Source organism: Lissotriton vulgaris, chromosome 8 (assembly GCF_964263255.1).
Source record: "Lissotriton vulgaris chromosome 8, aLisVul1.2, whole genome shotgun sequence".
In the NCBI taxonomy this organism is placed as follows: Eukaryota; Metazoa; Chordata; class Amphibia; order Caudata; family Salamandridae; genus Lissotriton; species Lissotriton vulgaris.
Genome location: NC_141696.1, coordinates 286718070 through 286737134, shown reverse-complemented (window position 1 = coordinate 286737134; position 19065 = coordinate 286718070). Strand labels below are relative to the sequence as shown.

The window sequence follows — 19065 nt, the reverse complement described above, 5'->3', positions numbered from 1 at the left end:
GCTCAAGGCCGTATGTCAGCACAACAACTGATGAATAAAAGTATCACGGGTATGGTGAAATATAGAATCAATTCAGTACATATTACCTATTAGTAATAATTATTATATTTTGTAACAATGCTGGAAGTAAACTGATAAAGAATCTTTTAGGAATGTGGGCTTTTAGGCGGATGATTTTAAAAGTTCTATGAATTAAAAAATGTTACATATTGATTTCAATATTGTAGGTGGGCATTGTAGGAAGAACTGGAGCTGGGAAATCAACACTCACAAACGGCCTATTCAGAATTGTCGAGCGAACAGGAGGCACAATTGTTATTGATGGAATTGACATAGCAACAATCGGACTGCATGATCTCCGCAGTAAACTGAACATTATTCCCCAGGTGAGGTTAAAAACTAGAATGCATTTTTGATCTTTTTTTTATAGATCTGTATTGTACTATTCAGACTGTGAGGAATTTGACTAATTCATACTGGAGACATCATTTATAACTCTAGAAGTACTGGGAAATCAAGTGTGTGCCCTTCATTGGGATCTTACCAGAAAGATCATGCCTCTCTGTAAGACACACCATCACTGAGGCCGGAAGCTTTAGTCATTGAAGGGAGTATTACTGGAGAGGACCTGTAAAAATCACCTAAATGAAAGACCAAAGTAGACCTACCAATCTTGCTAACTGACTCTGAGAGATCTTGCTGTTATTCAGCAACTTCCAAATTCCCTCTTGGTAGTCTGAATCTTCTTGTTTAATCAATATAGAGCTACTGACTCTGATGCTATCTTGAATCTCAAAAACTCAAACACTTTGTTTGGGCAAAGTTCAGTATTTGAGATGTTGATCGGAAAGCTCAAATTATGAAGAGTTTCTATGGGCCTAGACACCTGAGAGAATACAGACTGATGATGCTTGTCCATGAATATTGTGTTGTCGATTTAGATTATTAATCACATTCCCATCACCTTGGTGAAGCATCATGATGATTAGGTTAGTCTGAAGGGGAGAGCGGTAACATTTTAGGTTCCTTTGATCCCAGATAAATGGCAGGAACCTGCAATGAGGTTGAAATATTGGGATTCTGCGGCACACTCCTTGAGGTCCAGTCGTCTTGGTTAAGGATATCTAAGTGGACCCTTTCATTTTAAAATGAAGGTAGGGATCAAGGAATTCGGTTCTTTCATCTTTTATCACCATTTTGAATCCCTAGTTTTTTTGTGACTAAAATATATTGTTCAAAAACCTGTTTGGGTGTGGTGGGGGAGGGGGCAGAGGAATGTGGGATGTGGACAGTCTTTTTGCCAATTCATCAAAGAGGAAATTCAGGGGTTACAAAGCAATACCTAAAGCTTTATCCAGAGTATTGTAAACTCTGGTACCAATCACATGGTATATATTCCCCCCAGCATTATGGTGGTGACAGCCTCATCATAAATACCCTGAGCTTCCTGCTTTACAGTCGTTGTAAGCAGATGTGAAAAGCCAAAGGAAAAGCCTAATACATGCCCTTCAGGGTCTTGTGTACTCCACAGATTTCTAGGTGGGGCCTCTCTCTGTCAGTTGCCTGAGTAAATACGCAAATTATATTAGCGCTGGGAGACTGCCTGACTGAGAAGGGCTCATAAAAAAAAAAATTTGAAATTCAGGCCTATAATGAATGTTAGTGTTGGGCTGACAGGCTGTTTTCCCCTTGTGTGGCAGTGCTGTGAATGGTAGTTTTCAAATCCTTTGTTTTCAATGTACCACTTTGGGCCAGAAGCATTTTTTGAAGGCAGCTTATGGTGGATCGTGTACATTTCACTTGAGCTGATAGGGGCGTCGAGCTGCAGAGACCACAATAAGACAGTCACTGAAGAGGACTGCAGCACCTTAACCGCATCGCTGCGGCGGCTTTTCCCGCTGTGTGCAGCGGTTTTCAAAATAGCTCGCCATCAGCGCACGGCAGGTAAGCCTCATGACGAGCTGAGCTCGTCATCAGCGCGGAAGGGGTTAAGCTTGGAATGTTCTGGAGGTTAGGCAGGCTCTGTCTAATCCTGGGATGCCACATCTTCACTCCACCCCTGCCTCAACAGTATTCTGAGACATTTAAACATGGCACCTTTAAGTGGTCTATTAAAAGACCTTCTCTGGGAACATCAACTCTGTCCCCATTAGACACAGTAGTCTGATCCATTCCCACCAAATCTTCAATGGTGAGCCACTCGTGTGTTTGGTTCCAGAGGTCTGGCCTTCCTCCTTTGTTTCCATGTGCTTGGGCTTGGCCAGACTGGGAGCAATGTGAAGAGTTAATTAGCATATGCAGATTTCCTCCCCACCCAGGAATTAGGCCAAGTACTAGAAACTAACTCTATTGTGTACGGAGACTTTGATCCTCCTGTTGGTCAGCAGAGTAACTAACTTGGCCCAGTGAGGGGGGACAAAGGCTTGGATAGAGATATAGCTGAGCAAGGGAAATATAATTATTCTCAAAGTTCGTAAGTGGTACAGTTATTACAAATGTCTCGGCAGATTTGTACTTGGTGTACATGTTTACCCTAAAATTGATACCTGACCGGTATTTCAAAGTCTAATGTAGTACATCTGTGCAGAGGCAATGCAGTGAGCGCACAGCTTTTCCAGTCAAGCACTACAATCCTACACTATGAATGCCCACTCACATTATAAGGCCTACACTAGGTCAGCACCAATCGCTGAAGGGTCCTTTCTGCAACATGCGACCTGGACGTCGATACTGTGCTGCGCTAGATGGTATTGTCACAGGGGGTGTGCGTATGTTCGTGCTCACATGTTTGTGTGTAACCTAGACAGACCTACTTAGCCTAGTTTCACAGCAGTGGCATTATCTTAAAAGGTAGACACTAATGGTTGGCACCCTCAGTCAATTTCACAGAATTTACTGTGAGTGAAACACCGTTGACGAGACTTAATCTCAGTAAAGGTTCAAAACCAGGTAGTCAGAAACAGAAGAATCCAGGGGGAATAAATGCGTAGAATTCATTTCCTATACTGGAATATTACTGATTATGACTGATATTATATTTCTGATAGCATTTATGTGTAGTAAAATCCATGCTTTAAAATATGATCTACTTGAAACACAGAGCAGATCTTTTCTAGGAGACCCACAACCCACCTTGTTCTCTGATATGAGATATGATCCTTATAACCGAATCAGAAACGTTGACTTTCTCTCATAGTCCTAATCCATTTAGGGTTCACTCTGTGTATCTGTACGAAATTAAGTTATTAGTATTCAGGATGACTCCTACCAACTGGCTAAACATAATCTGTTTAAGTTAAAACACAGATCCAAGAGAATCTCTGCTCAATCCCTGGTTGGTATAGTACGAGCAGCAGACAGATTCCATAGAGGTGCATGTTAAGTTCAAGGAGTGTCAACAACTTTAAAATCAAGAAAAACAACAGAATACAATTTCCAAACTAATGTAGAATAATAGCGAAAAACATATTGAGCAAAAACACGCCAAGATCATTAAAACAGGGTATGTGAAATTTTGAACGTTTAAGCCAAAAGCACCTAGAAAAAGTAAAATGCCATTGAAAAATGACAGTTTGCAGTGGATTAGTACCGAAGTGCAATTTCAGGCTGACGGCAGTGGAGTAGAGGTCAAATGCGCTAACTGACCAAGGTTTTACCTTTCGTGTTCGTCCAACTGAGAAAGTTCCTTCTGGTGAGTCCTGCGGCCCCTGCTCTGTGGGACACACTTCTGGGAACTAGATCTCCTGGAGGGTCTAGTTCTCTGTTGTGAGCTGGGCCCTCATGGAGGCAACATTCCTTCTGATTTTTGTGCCTCTGATGCAGGTAAACAGGAGGCCAACCACTTGACTCTTGAAAGGCAGTTCCAGTGTCTGTATTCCTACAGAAGACCTTGAGTGAGCCCTATTCGTCCACTAGTAGTTTTCTTTCGTTGAAGGCCTTCTTCTTCTATAGAAGGTTCTTAGGCCAAGGAATGGTGGTCATTGAGGTGCCAAATTTAATCTGTGTACTAGTCAAAGAAATTCTGCAATCCCAAATCCTAACTATTTTCTCGCAGTGCCCCCCTTCACCTCCTTCTGCAGAACGTACTCTTAACCATACTTCCATTTTTCCAAGCAGAGCTAGGAAATCAAGATATTAATCCCATTTAGGCCTGTTCAGAAAAATGTCCAGCAAAGCCTACATAATTAATTATCTTTTGAGTTCTGTTTTACTGTAAGAGAGCAATACGATACAGTCTGTGCTGTTCTTATGGATTAGAGCCCTACCCTCTCAGGTAAAAAGGCACACTTTGTGGCTGACCTATGATTATATCTAATAGGTTTTTCCTAATGGCTGCTGCACATTTCTCTACCATTTGTTACTGTAGTATGTCCAACCTGCAGCCTTGCCAGAGCACAGTGGTCCTCCTGGCAGACATATTCATTTTGTCATATATGTGGAAACTGCAAATACACACCGCAGCCCACATATGGCATGTAACTCTCTATACCATGTGCACTTTGTTACATGCACCTGTAAGTGTTATCCTCATATTATTGCAAACATCTACTTAGTATGATTTGATATATGGTGGCAGCTGCTGGCAAATAAAGAAAGACTGCCTCGTCCCCTACTACTTCATTATTTGCCTCTAGGTCCAGTCTCCTGTCTGAGAGGACTACTTAAGGTTGCCCACCAAAGTAGTCCTCCTGGAAATTTAAGCTGGCTGATATCATGTCCCACTGAGGATTTTGAGATAATTGCAAGGATTACTGTTCATAGATGCTTATCTGAGGCAGGAGCTCCCCCTTAACACGGGTAGTTATAAACATGCTGTTTGAGAAGCCATAGATTTGCATCACGATGCTACTCAACTGAAGGTGCCTGGAAATATAAGTTTGCTCTCCACTGTAACTCAGGGAAAATCATCTGTTATAATATGCTATGTTATATCATGTTATTATGTATAGAGAGCATTGTTACCTCTAAGGCATCCTGCTGCTGACGTAAAGGCTAATATACACAAACAGCGCAAATTAATAATATTAATAATACGGCATTTTATATAGCGCGAACAGCTACCTCACGAGGAGGTGTCCCGGCGCTGAAAAGAACACAGTTAACCAAGAGGACTGAAGTGAAGATGCCTAGTGCGGTTGGGTAAAGAGACAGGTTTTTAGCAACTGCTTGAAGCAGATTTCAGAGGAGGCTTGCTGAATTGCTGGGGGCAAGGTGTTCCACAGTGTCGCAACATTTGCAGAAAAAGTTCGACCCCCCAGCCGAGCCCTTTTCACTCGTGGGGCGGCAAGCCGAACGCGGCAGTTGGAGCGTAGCGCACGGGCCTGGGAGTATCTCGGGAGCCGAGCTTTCAAGTATTTAAGGCAGGTGCCAAACAGAGATCTAAAGGCCAACATAAGTGCCTTGAATTTGATTCTGCTGGCAACTGGTAGCCAGTGAATTGATCGAAGATACGGATAGACTGAGTGCTTAAAAGGAATCCTCATTAACAGTCTCGCAGCCGCAGTTTGGACCAGCTGAAGTTTTTGAATTAGGTATTTTGGTAAGCCCAGATAGAGGCCATTGGCGTAATCCAGCCTAGATGTCACTGTGGCATGGATTACTGTTTTTCGGCAACTCTCTGGTAGAAGTCTCAGAATCTTGCGGAGATTACTCAGCTTACTCAAGCAGCAGCCGACTACTTGTTGGATGTGCGAGGTAACGGACAGCTGTCATCCCACCGCACTCCCAGATTTTTTGCGGTTAGGCTGGGTGAGGGGGCTTGTCCCATTTCCGCTGGCCACCATAACTCTGAGGGTGGAGGGAGGCCTTTCCCAAAAAAGATCACTTCCGTTTTATTAGCATTGAGCTTTAATTTATACGTATTCATCCAACAGGCCACATCTTGGAGACAGCCCTTGAAACTCGAGAAGGACTCCTCCGACACCACTGAATACGGAAATACCAATTGGGTGTCGTCGGCGTATGAAATTGAAAATGAAGCCAGGTCTTTAAGGCCTTCCTAAAATGAAATAAGTTAAGTATCTTGCACAAGGAGGGCGTAAAGAGTTCCAAAGAAGTGCTGCATTAAGAGAAAATTACGTGCCACCTTGTCTCATTCAGTTGTATTTGGTTATGCATCAGGAGAGTGAAATCTACACGCCAATATGTGACGACTAAACTTTTGCTGAAGATAAAGGGGACCATCTCCAATAAAAACCCTGTTACATTAGGTAGCCAAAGGAGTGTTTTACGAGCAGCAGGGGTAGAGGAAGGATCGTCCATTGTAGGGCCAACTTAGTGGCAATTATCTGGAGTTGATGCAACTTCTTTAGCAGTCCAGCTCTCGATCCAAGAAACTAAGAATTGCTACAATCAAAGTGATTGAAGATTGTCAGTTTACTGACAAGCAGCTGTGTAGAAAAGGGAAAGAAAGAATTTTCTGTAGAACTTGTAAAAAAGAAGCAAGTGGAGGATAAATGATTTACCTGACTCTACAAAGTCAATTTACTATCAAAATGAAAACCTAGATTCCATTCCACTCCAGTAGGAGTCCTAGGTACGAAGGCCAAACATTAGTACGGATGCTTACTGATGGAGAACACTTCAAGCTGAACAAAATTTCAATATTATTGCCATTAAATTTAAAAAAGGTCTGAGATAGCCAGGTGACTACTGCTGGCATGCATCATGAAAACCAGTGCAGGCTTTAGACACTGTGTTATGTAAATGTAAATGTAAATGTACATGTATTTATATAGCGCAAATCACTGACCGAGGTCGGTATCTAAGCGCTTGCTTAGGGAACCCGTCCTGGTATTCCCCTGTGAGATAACCCCGGCAGGGTATCCACAAGGTGAAAGCCAGGCAACCCGCCGCGAGGGGCCGTTGTGGAGAGTAAGCAAGCTATTGCCCAGAGTCGCAGAGTGTGAACCCGTGAGTCGAGAAGGCACCGGAGCGAGAATTATCGAGTCCGTGCAATTTTTTAGCCCAAGACCCGCCGAGGCGGGGAATTGAACCCTGGTCCAGGGCCTATCTCAGCTTCCGGGTCTGCCGCCTCTAACCCCTGAGCCACACTTCTCGCACTCACAAGTAATATCATTAAATAAAGGATGGAATATTTATTTACATTGTTATGCCACCGTTTTTTACACCTGCCCTTCCCTCTGTTTCAGGAACAGCTGAAGGTAGTCGTTTGACTTGGATTCCAATGTCACTTAAATGGCAAGTTAATTGTTTGCTATGAATTCTACTAACATGCAGGGTATAATGCTAAAAAGGGACAAATGTTTTAACATTGTATTATTCAATTTTTACAACAATAACTTTGCTAACAATAATGTTGACAGTGTGGTCACTGTTCAATTTACCCTAATGATGACAGTGACTCTCTCAATTGGGATTATTTATGTGGGACTATTCCTGTTTTATGTGATTTCAGCTTAATTTCTGTTGTAAAGCGCTCCGATACCCTCAGGTCTGGTCAGCGCTATATAAAACTTCTAAATAAATAAATAAATTGTTCAGTTATGTCTGGCCTTTTATTAAGTTAAAGCCCCTTGCTTTGCTAATGGTATTATATAGCAAAGCAAATGGCTTTAACTTAATCAAAGGTGAGACCTATTACATTTCCAATGCTTGTTTTTAAAGGAGCCCCAGTTTTATTGCAAGGAGATTGAACACTCTCTCTCCTGCTTTTGTTCGAGGATGCCGAGCTCCAGATAGTTTGAAAGGCAACTTCCAGTACCTTGAAGAAGTGGGTCACTCTTGCCACACTTGCACCCCTTTCCTCCCACTGGCCACCCCGTACCCTCTTACCTTGGAAATCTGCTTCAGCCGAGCTCCGTCCCTCTGCTCATTCAACTAAATAAGTTTTTAAAAGACAAAACGGGTCATATGAAGACAGCTGGAAGTTATATCTTAAAAGGAACAATAAAAAATATATAATCCAGTGCTCTTTTTCTTAAACATTTTTTCATTGACAGTTGGGTTTAAATGTTGAAAATGTCAGTGAACACCTAGGGGTTTCAAAGCCTCCTCGGGGGTAGTAAGCGCTACATAAATGCAAATAGAAGCCAATGTTTACAATTCATAGATGTCCCACTGATGGTGTGAGCATAAAACAAACTCTCTGAGATCTCTTAGGTTTGCCAATCCGCAAAGTTTTGCTAATCTGTTCAATTTTCTTCATTTGGGATGTGACACCGGCTGGGACATTTTTATGGGTAGTTCGGGGCCCGGGGGATGTCAGTGGGTCCAACAGAGTGTCTTGTCCTTACACGTCACCTTGTATAATGGACAGAAACTTAGATGCGCTTTCCATGCACTTTGCTCATGGGTTACAACTACTATTTTATTGCTGCTTTGTATAGCGCGCACTGTCAAAGGACATGAAAGTTATATTACACAGGGTCAGATTTATTTTTTTAGAAGATTACCCAAATTTCCCGGAATCACCGGATGTGTGGAGCTGACGCCGGGACTCGAAACCTAATTCTCCAGTTTTAAAGTTGGCAACTCTGGTTGTTAGGCCTTATCTCCTCTCCTAGTCGTTCTCTTTTCTGATTTAGCCCTTCTTTGTAATCAATCAATCACCTAGGAAGACACCCCCCCAGCGTCGAGAGTCCCATAACAAACATAGATCAGCAAATAATTTAATATAACGTATGTTTCCGCCTTAAACTAGAAAGAAAGGATTGTAAATACAATGACCAAATTGCACAATGGGGTGATTCAGGCGATTTACAAATTATATTAACATAATACAATGTGTTAACAGGAAACCTTTGCTCAAATCCGGGCTTCTCCCTGTACAAACAGGTGATCTTATGCTAAACGGTTTAATTCACTGTAGCTCATTACCATGACTGTCCAATTAAAAGCACCTTTAAGTAAGTTGGGCCAGAATATGCACCATACGAACCCCCCATTCAGATAATGCTTCACACAATGCATATTTGACCCCGGTATAATAGGAACAATGGCCATATATATTTCAGAACTGACCTGAATCATGGCGCTTGGTTCACTCATGGAAACATTGCAGGGCGTGTGTGTGTGTGTGTGTGTGTGTGTGTGTGTGTGGAAGGGAGGGGGGGGTCCAAATAAACGTTCTTAAATTCATGTTTAAAAAGTTTAGATTTATTAGAAAGTTCAGTTTAAAAAGTCAATCAATGTAGTGATATAATCTTCTGTGCTCATTTGAAACAATACCTAGAGAAACTTCAGTTTTCATTTTAAGAGTGTTTATCATATGTGTACAGGACACGTTTTGCGTGGATTTATGGCTTGTTCACCTCGGGAGGTCATGTTTTACAAATGCGGCGATGGTGCTTTCATTCACATCTTTGTCTAGGTAATAGTGTGTTTACTTCCCTCAGTTCTTTGGAGTTGTGTTTTGCACAGCCGGTTAGGAACTAGCGTAATGTCACCAGCCCGAATGCTATGCTTACACGTGAGTGCTAATGTGCATTTCTTTGGGTTTAGGCTGTATCCATGTTGCCGTGGAGTTTGTGGGGGAAGGGGGGAGGAAGGGTCTTGTGACTTTATAACTCTTGCTACGTATTATAGAAATTCTGATCACACATATGTGGCCAGTGTTTGCTTTGGACATCTGGCTAGCTAAGGCTTTCCATGGCACTGGCTGCCTGGTGGCTTTCTATGGTGCATGATGTAGGCTGTGTCAGATGTCAGGTCCCCCCTCCACCTCCCCACACAGAGTAGTCTTACCAGATCCAGTGCCCTCCTGAAAGTGGCGTCCAGCAGCATGAGCTTCCAAGGTTAGCAGATGGTATCCGGCAGCGGTGTGTAGATGTAGTAGGGGGCAAGAGCCATGCAGGCTTGCAGTACAGCGTGGCTGGTCTTCATCCTTGGAGTGCAGCGCTAGCCCGCTAGGCGACGGGCTTCAAGGAGCCTCTCAGCCTCTCACCCAAAAATACATAAAATGCATTTGAAATGGTTTGTAAGCGAAAAATGAGTATTGTACTGTACGTTTTATAAGCAGTGGTCTCATTCAAACAATGCATATAGTTTACATTTGAAATGCTGACTGAATGAATCACGAAAAGTTTACATTCATGAAATGGCTCTTAATACAGAAGAGAAGGTCGAGACCATTTCATCACATATTTATACAAGACTGTACATGTGCTAGAGGTTGAGTTCAAATATTGTCTCTAGATTCTTCCTTAAAAATAGAAATCTTGTACTCTAAGAATAGTTCTACTTTAAGCAGATTACTCTGTGCCCAAAAAAATTTAAATATTTTGGGAATGAGAGAAAAAATAATTTTGTTCCAGGAAAAAATAGTTTTAGATGTTCTGTTTATCAAAACTGAAGGCCGTATTCAAAGTTCAGGGAACGCTGTGTGCTCGTGTTTTCAAAAGTTATTCTCATTGTTAGGAGAGAACATTAACTCAGATAGGCTGGCAAAGAATTTGTCTACAACAGTAGGTGAAAGTTGGACCATGTTAGAAAAAGTAGAAATAGTGCATATGTGAGATGCATTGCCGTCATCGTTGTCTAGATCAGCAATGGTCATGGAATGTTGTACCTGTGTGCCGCTTTCATCTTGTACCTCACTGCCAGCATGTTGCTGTGAGGTCTCAACGAATGCAGTCATCAGAATTGGTAGCCGCTGGGGACAGCACGTTGCATGAGCCGTTACCGAACCAAGCAAAGTATCGACATCCATGGGTACTGCTGATGGGAGTGTGAGACAGACGTCTAACACGCATTCTTCTCCGCAGAGCAGGCATCGTAGAACAGGTAGGATGCAATCTTGCCAGATTGGTCTGAATGAAAGAAACCATGTGGTATTCAGATCTCTTAGCCGAGCCAAGCCGAGGACTTTGGTAATCCTATCTCTGTACCGCATTGCCAAGATCGTTTGTTCCATGGTAACCTGGGTATTGTTTGTGACTGGACTTGCCGTATCGGAGCAGAAGGAACAAAAATAAAATTCCTGCTACAAGTCCCAAGATGAGAGGCAGCCCGCCAAACAAAGAGTGCACGGAATTCGGGAAGATGCTCAGGACTGCTTCAAAGAGTGATAATAGTCCCGAAAAAATTGTCTTAAATGCATGTGCGATGCCACTGGTATCAGACATGTTTAAGATTTGACTTAACATTTCTACGAAATGCACGGGGCAATTTGTTGATAATAATGCATGCATCTCTGCTGACGTCCTTGCGACTTGCAGATCATACGTCTCCTTGGACGAGGTCAAAAGCACAGTTGTTTGTAAAAGAATGGCTTTCATTCTGCTTAAAGTATCAATTCGAATAGAAGAGATATTCAATGAAGGCCATATTGTTGCCTCCTTGTCTGGTTTGCTGTTGGAATACAATACTTGCATACAGCAAGTGACCCTGGATGTAACACTAACGAGATAGGCCGTTCCTGGCAACATGCCACAACAGCTGTGGTCACTTAACATAACGTAACTGCTGTTGGAAAGTTGTCTGAAAAAAGGCTATATTTATGTGGCTGGGGTGCCGTGCAGGTGGCATGAAAGGTCATTTGATGAACCCTTGCAGGCTCCATGCAAGGTAATTCCTTGACACAGAAGTGTACCACTTAGTGAGTTTTTACAATTGTTACCACTAAGAAATACCTCTTTTCCCCCCCACTCCAACATCTATGTGTGTAAGGTAAATTCCAGGTTGACTTGATGTACCCTTTACCCAACTTTTCATACAGGCCTGCTGGTATGTGCTTTAGGCAATATTGAAACTGAAATGTCGTTATTGGTATTGTAATGGTACCATGTATTATCCATTCAATGACAGGCTTTTCGGAAACTGTCAATGTTAATCTTTCTAGTTTTTCAATGCTCAGCACTGTATAGTCTGCTCCTCTTTGTGCCAAAGAGATTTGTTTATCTGTAAAGTTAAATATAGAAAATAATGACGTTGTGTTGATTAGACACCATGGCACGTAGCCTGAATGGAGATTTTGTAACGTCCAGCCTAACTGTACAATAGAACGTAATTGGGACTGGCCATGTTGTAACATTAGCATATCCTGTTCTATTTTATCAATAGCAGATGATACAATGCTGTCCAAAGAATACATTCTGAAGGACAGAGTTGTTAACCCATTGTCCACTACAGACCGTGTTTTTTTCCAAATTAATACGATCAATTTCTCGTATTTTTTCGTCAGTTTCAATTTGCGTTACTTTCTAAGCTTCGTTGTAAGCAGCATATAAACCGGCGTATATGAAACGTTTTTGACGCTGTTTGCGAGGTCCCAATAACAAATCTCGCAAGTCAACGCCTTCTTTAAGTAAAGTCAAGTGTTGCTTAATTTCAGGTAGTGTGGATTTCTGTAGCCATTCGAGGCATAGCTTCCCTACACTGTATGTTGTTTTTATCCCTGGATGTTGTCTCTGGGAATATCTTGGGTCTGGCCTGTTCTGTGTGAACCCCTGTGTTTTGTTCAGTAATCTATCTTGACAGTTATTAGTCTCTGTGGGCCAGATCAACCATTTTCTCTAATCAGGATTAGTTCTGTTTTGGTGTAAAATATGGGATACGTCTATCTCCTCATCTGTAGTGCTATTACTATCAGGTATGGGCTTTGGTATAGACGGCTTGTTTAAGTCCTTTTTCTTGGCTAGGCCAAGACAGGTTGTTTGTTGAATGGTGTCATTCGGGAACATTATTTGTTCTGGGATCATGCAGGCTCTGAATGATGATTCTAAACCATGTACCTGCCAGTCTTTTGTACCCCAGACCGTTTTTGTCTCAATGTTGTCTTTCCAAAATTCAAAACCAAATGTAGACAATTGTGCATAACATTTTGCAGAATAAATTAGTTTAGTATTTGTCAACATGTTTTTCCTTCCTGTCTTATTCTTAATTTTGAAATAAAACGTTTCTGGATCTGTGTTATTAAACCCTGAGAAATATGGGAATTTCTCATAAAATGTTTTCGAGCTGCCTTTTGACGGTGTCGGACAATGTTCCCATTGATTATAAGTAAAAACATTTCGAGGATTCACAGATTTATGCAAATAGTGATGCCCATAATGATTAAAGCAATACATTTCTTCATAATCTGATGAACCTTCTAAATAATCATGTTCTGTAAATTTTGCTGACATTTCTAAATCTGACATCATGTTATTAATAGTTTCAAAGTCCCAATCATCAGAGAAAGTGCTCGGGGAGACAAAGTCACTGAAATAAACCTTGAACTGGTGTGAATACTTCAAGAGTTCAACAGGGCCATAGATGTCGTAATCAGTAGCGTCCCATGCTACACCACCAGGTATAGGAATGGCTGTGATGTTTACTGATGACAGTTCTCTTTTTTCAATGTGAGAAGATTTTGAGGCTTTAGAACCAAGTTGATTTTCTGACTTGCTGTGTCCATTGTACTGTTTTTTCCATCAATCATTCTTCCCAAGCTTAAAACTAAAATGAGCCGGAGCAGGAGGAAAAGTACACCTAGCACAATCCACAATTCAATCCATGCTGAAATCAGATATGTTTCTCCAAGTTGATGAAAGAGTTGTTATTTTTATCTTTGAAAGTTTTGTTTGCTGGTTTTTCTTCATGTTCACTACGATCTTCAGAAAAGTCATCGAAATTGATGAAATAGCCAGAGGCAGTTCTGTCAATTGTTGGAATTGCATCATGATTCTTATTCATCTTTGTAGTTGCTTCTTCCTTTGTCATATTAGTATAGTAAGAGGCTACATCATTGTAGACAGGTGTTTCTTGACGAGCTGTTGCAATTTGGGTTTCGAGAGGCATTAGTTCCATGGCTTTGTTGCATAGTCCTTTTTTATTCACTGCAGGTTTATCAAATGTGATTAGTCTCTCAGTTTGAACCTCTTGAATTGTAGCAAGGTTTGGTCTTCTGCTACTTCTTGGGAGTCCACTGGGCCTACTAGTTATTATTGGCCATATGGTTGTGGTTTTACCAGGTCGATTGATACAACTCTGTTCTCCTTTTTACCAGCAAGGGGCGGGAGTACTACTGATCTTGTTCTGTGGATTGCTAAGACAGGTACTGTTTTTCTGTAAGAAGGCCCAAATTCCTTCTTCACCACAATCTTTTCTCTGACCAGATACCCAATCTTTGGAATCCAGACAGGTCTTGCTGGGACAGGTGGTTTTTCTTCAGTGGCCGTTGGCTTTTGCTTTGTGTTACTTAGACTTCTTCTTGTTTCATTTAAGTCCTGTAAAACAGCCAAACGATCTTTGATATCAAAGGCTTTTTGTTTCACCACTGAAGTCTGACGATCAAGGTCTTCGATCAACATTCTACTACCAAACAAAAGTTCATACGGAGTGATTCCACCCAGAGAATGTCTTGGCAGATTATTAAGACTACGTTGGACACTTATTAGATGTTTGACCCACCCATCACCTGAACCTAATACCCTTGCTGTTATAGATTGCTTTATGTCACTGTTTTTTCTCTCCAGTACCGCATTACCCTCAGGATGGAAGGGACTAGAGTACCGCAATGCAATGCCCAAGCTGACCATGGCCTCCTTGTAAGCCCGAGAGCTAAAAGCAGGACCCTGGTCAGAATGTAGCGTGCCAATTGCGTATGTGCCGATAAAGACTCGCAAATCTTTTATAACTGGTCTGGTTTCAGCCGAGTGCTGGGGCCACATCCAAATGAATCTCGTCCTAGTAGTTGTGGGTCCGTATTTGTCTGTAGGGACTGCGGGTAGATAGCCTAATGCTGTCTAACAGAGGTGTCTGTATCTGGCTGGCTGCTCTGTAATCAGGTGTCTGGGGCAGTTCATTACTGCGATCTCTGTTGCAGTCTGGGCAATTACTTTTAAATTCGTAGCTGTCCAAGCTAATTCCTGGCCACCAGTACATTAATTCCCGTATGGAATCTATGATCTTTTGATGTCTTAGACCCTCTCCCATGTGTGCTTCTTGAATCAAGAAAACTCTCTGCTTCCTGTTTGGAATTACTCCTTCCCCCACTCCAGGGATTCGAGCAAAAGTATGTATTTATTAGTGAGTGGATAGTGTAGAGGTAACGCCGCATAGTTGCCATCCATTGAGGCTTTTACTGCTAGTAGCGTTTCACCATCTATTCTTTTTTTAGAATGCTTGATTGTAGCTACGGAAGCCGTTTGCACAGCTGCCTTCGCGGCTTCATCAGCCAATGAATTCCCTGCAACGTGAACGCCATCACATTGATTACTCAGTGTATGGATCACGTGAGTCTTTTGTAGTTCTTTCTGCAAAAGAACTACTTGTTCCCATAGCATTTTATGCTTTATTGTGCCACCTTTAGCGTCTTTGAATCCGTTTGGAACCCAGTTCTGCAAGTATTCATTTTAAGACTGGACGCAGTAATACGAATCGCACACTATGAGTGTGGGGAATTCGCGATCGGTATTCTCAAGCGTCATCTTGAAAGCCTGTAGTTCAGCTCGCTGAGCTGTACAGTCTCCGAGTGATTGCATTTTAGTGACCATTGGTCTAAATTTGCCTTCATGCCAGCGACCTTTAACAGACGGCAAAATTGCCTCTGGGCCCCCATACTGGAGAAAGCGGTCAAATACCTGCTTTCTGGTGCAATGTTTTGACAGAAGAAACCATTTGAAATATCTAATGTTGTTTTATAGTTTTTTGCGCACAATGTTATTCAATAGTGCTGCACTGTGTGAATTTTGTACTGCAAATGTTTTGCAACAATGTTTAAGTGTCTGTAGTCCAATACTCGACGATATGAATTGTCTGGTTTGGAGACAGGAAACAAAGGATTGTTCATTTGTGAGGGGCATGTTTCAATAACCCCCTGGTATTCAAGTTGATCTAAGATCTCCCTGACTTGTTTTTTAGCTTCTTCTTAACAAGATACTGCCTTTGTGCAGTAGGTTGATTTTTTAACTGGATTTTATGGTGACTGGATTCCTTATCCTATCCTACATGATTTTTATATAATGCAAGGGCTTGGGCCACTGCCCATTTTCTAGCATATGTGTATTTCTTATGAATTGGAATGTGATTTGAGAAGGCAGGCATAATCATTTCTTCGCCATGTGGGCACTCCCTAACAAATTCTGGTGGCCAGTCTTTCTCAGCTAGAAGGATATCATAACCTTTAGATAGCTTCTCCCGAAAGAGACCTCTTATTTTCCTAATGTTTTCCCCTTCTATACATAATGTTATTTCATATAATTTATGGGGTACACTAACTCTGGTGTCTGCAGTTTCCACCTGAATGTTCTAATTCGTGTCCACTGTCTCCAGAAGATTCATCAAGATCTTGCGAGCTATGGTCACTTCTGCTGCACTGTCTAGCATTGTCTGGGCCCATTCTCCGTTCTTGAGTTGTGTCCTCAGGATCCTCGGCATGTTTTATGTTTATGCTTGCTACCTTCTTTTTAGAAAATTGTGATTGTTTACTTTGATGAGCTGGTTCCTTATCTTTTGACTTGATTTGCTCTTCTTTATGTTCTGACTGTCCACTTCTTTCCGATTTCTGTGAGGAAGTCTGAAAAGATCGAGAGGGACGTGTATCATTATCTTGATATCTGTCAGGTTTTCTCAAATTATCCCTATTTCTGAGGTTATATCTCTTTTCAGAGGGCTCCCTTCAGGGAGACTTGTCTCTCTATTGAGGAGATCTTCCTCTGGGTTGAGAATATTTTTCTCTAGGACGAGTGTGTTTATTACTCTCCCACTTCTTGTTTGGAGTAGTGAGATTATTCTTAATAAAAGTTTTTTCTGGATTTTCTGTTAGTTTTGGTTTTAGTGGTTTCCCAACCAAACTATCTCTACCTAATTCTTCATAGCAGTTTTCAATTATTCTGGCAAGTTCAAAAGGCTGGTCTGTTATTTCTGTTTCTTTTAATTTTTGGCGGATTGCCACAGATGCTGCTTCTCCTTTTATGTTGGCTAGTAATATAGCCGAGATTTGCTTAAAGTCTTTCAGTAATTTCATACCTAGATTTAAAGCAGGCTCTGGACCATATTCATTTTGAATCTGTCTTAGTACGTCTGGTATAACCGCCATAGACGGAACACCATGTGTTTTTGTGTTGATTGAAGCAAAGACTGTTCCCCAAGTGTCACAGTCTTCCGCATGTGGTGCGATCCCCATTGGTAAACAGATTGTCACAATTCTGTGTTTTTCATGAGGTGTACTATCAGGGAATACTGCCTCTATTTGAGTAATTTTTTGAGCCAACCAGAATGGAATTTGTTCCCGTTTTGTGGGTAATTTACCAATGACTGATTGTATAGTCTGTGGTGTAATTTTGTTTGAATTCCCCTGGCGAGGGGTGTGCTGTGGAATTTTTATAGTAGGTTGGACTGTTAACGTCCGCATGACATATTGGACCAATTGTGCATGTATTTTGATTAATTGTTTTAGCTGAACTAACAGTTCTCTGTCTGACATTTCTTCAATGTCAGGATGTGGTGTATAGCTGGCTAGAACTGGCCATGTAGCTCCTGGTCTACCTAGTGGACCGAGCCTGGTAATGTGATCTTGATGTTTTAGGGCTCCATTAAACCAGAGCTGATGCTCCTGGTAAGTTAGTGGAATTTCAGCGTCCTCGAAAGGAACGTATTCCGTTAGAGGTTTCTCTGTTTTGTAGTAGTGGAACTTGTGTGTCACAGCATTTGCTGCTGGAAAAGATATCCATGAATAGAATACCTCTGTCTGCCGATATTCATGTGCCTCTATTACAAATATAACTTTACCACCTCTTGATGATACCCCATTTTCTATAAGCTTTATAGTTATGGTTTTCCTTATATTTACCGGGATGAATATAGCATCCGGGTAATTTTGTTGGAGATCTGTGTCATCTAAGACTGCTTGAGCTGCTATTCTAGCTCTCCCTTTCGTCGTCACTCTCCGGCATTTTATTGACCGAAAGTTTGCAGAGCAAGTTTCAAGGAAACAAAGAATAGGTGTACAATATTTTGGAACACTGTATCCTTCAACATTGAGCAAACCAAAAATTAATACTCCTCCTACTAAGTTTTGGCAGATATTAACCTTTCACCCACTCCAGACGTCTATTGGAGTTTTTACGGGAAAAGGGTCTGTGTGAAAAGCATGACTCAGTTACTCTAGAATCTAGCGTTAAATTATCGCCTTACCAAACGTTGGGCGCCATGTAGTGTAGTTCCTATATTCTCAATAGGCTCTGCGCATTGGAATAACATAAACAATAGTTTAGACGTAGGACTGAAGTCGACTAGGTCTCTATTGAATATGTTAGACTTAATTTGTGAATGCCAGCTAGCTCAGAGGTCACTAAAAACGTTCTCGAATACACAAGAAGGGATTAGTTCTGACACCAATATAACATGACAACTTTGTTTCCCAAGAATACGGAATATATCTCCAGAGTCGTGGAAACAATAGATGGCTATTTCACTCAGTCAATCGTGCATGCTTAGTTTCACCAGAAGTGCAGAGACTGGCGTTTTCAATAAAAAGGTTATTTATTGAGCAGTCTTCTTTCTCATGCAAGAGAAGTGAATTGCTACAATCGCAATATTTGTCATAAAGTAAAGTGCTTACAGTAAAAAGAGTATTATGAAATAACACTGTAAAAGCATTTATATGGTTTCTAAGCCATAAGATACTTAAAATGGATAAAATACATACAATGATAAAAGATGACTAAACGTACTCAACTGGTGCTTCTAAGATAAGCTTACCACGGTGTACCTAACCTAAGCCTAGTACATGGGAAGGAGTAAGTGAGTTGTAGCTTGAGTTAAAATGGTTTCTGCCAAGAATCTATTCAAGAATACTCTAAGGGTCTAATCAGCTCTGTACCTTGTTTATAGAATGTAGGAGGTCTTGTATATCTCTCTCAGGACTAGATCTCCCAGGCCCCCGCAAGGGTATTCGGGAAACACCGGAGCTGGATTTCTCGGCAAGAGAAAAGACAGCGTCTCTCTCAGTGCATCAGCTGGAGGGTCGGCTTCCTTCGGCACTCGCTACAGCAGGGCGTCGGGCAAGTAGTTAGTCGATCTGCTCCAAACCACCGTGTGTTTTGCTAGGGCAGATGCTGGTATATTTATACCTGGAGGGTGCAGAGTTTGACGTAAGGTTGGACATTATACGTCACTAAG

At 41.6% G+C, this 19065-nt stretch overlaps 1 protein-coding gene across 3 annotated transcripts in view; it reads left to right on the top strand.

Annotated features, from left to right (window-relative positions):
• The window catches only part of LOC147696974 (multidrug resistance-associated protein 1-like), a 547338-nt gene that overhangs the window by 455434 nt on the left and 72839 nt on the right, over positions 1-19065 (top strand). For all 3 annotated transcript variants that reach the window (XR_015299277.1, XM_086934056.1, XM_086934058.1), the window contains one exon: positions 228-386. Coding sequence is in view for 2 of the 3 variants with exons in the window: in XM_086934056.1 (XP_086790182.1) it covers positions 228-386 (159 nt within the window). In the remaining variant the exon portion in view is untranslated. The remainder of the gene's footprint in view (positions 1-227; positions 387-19065) is intronic.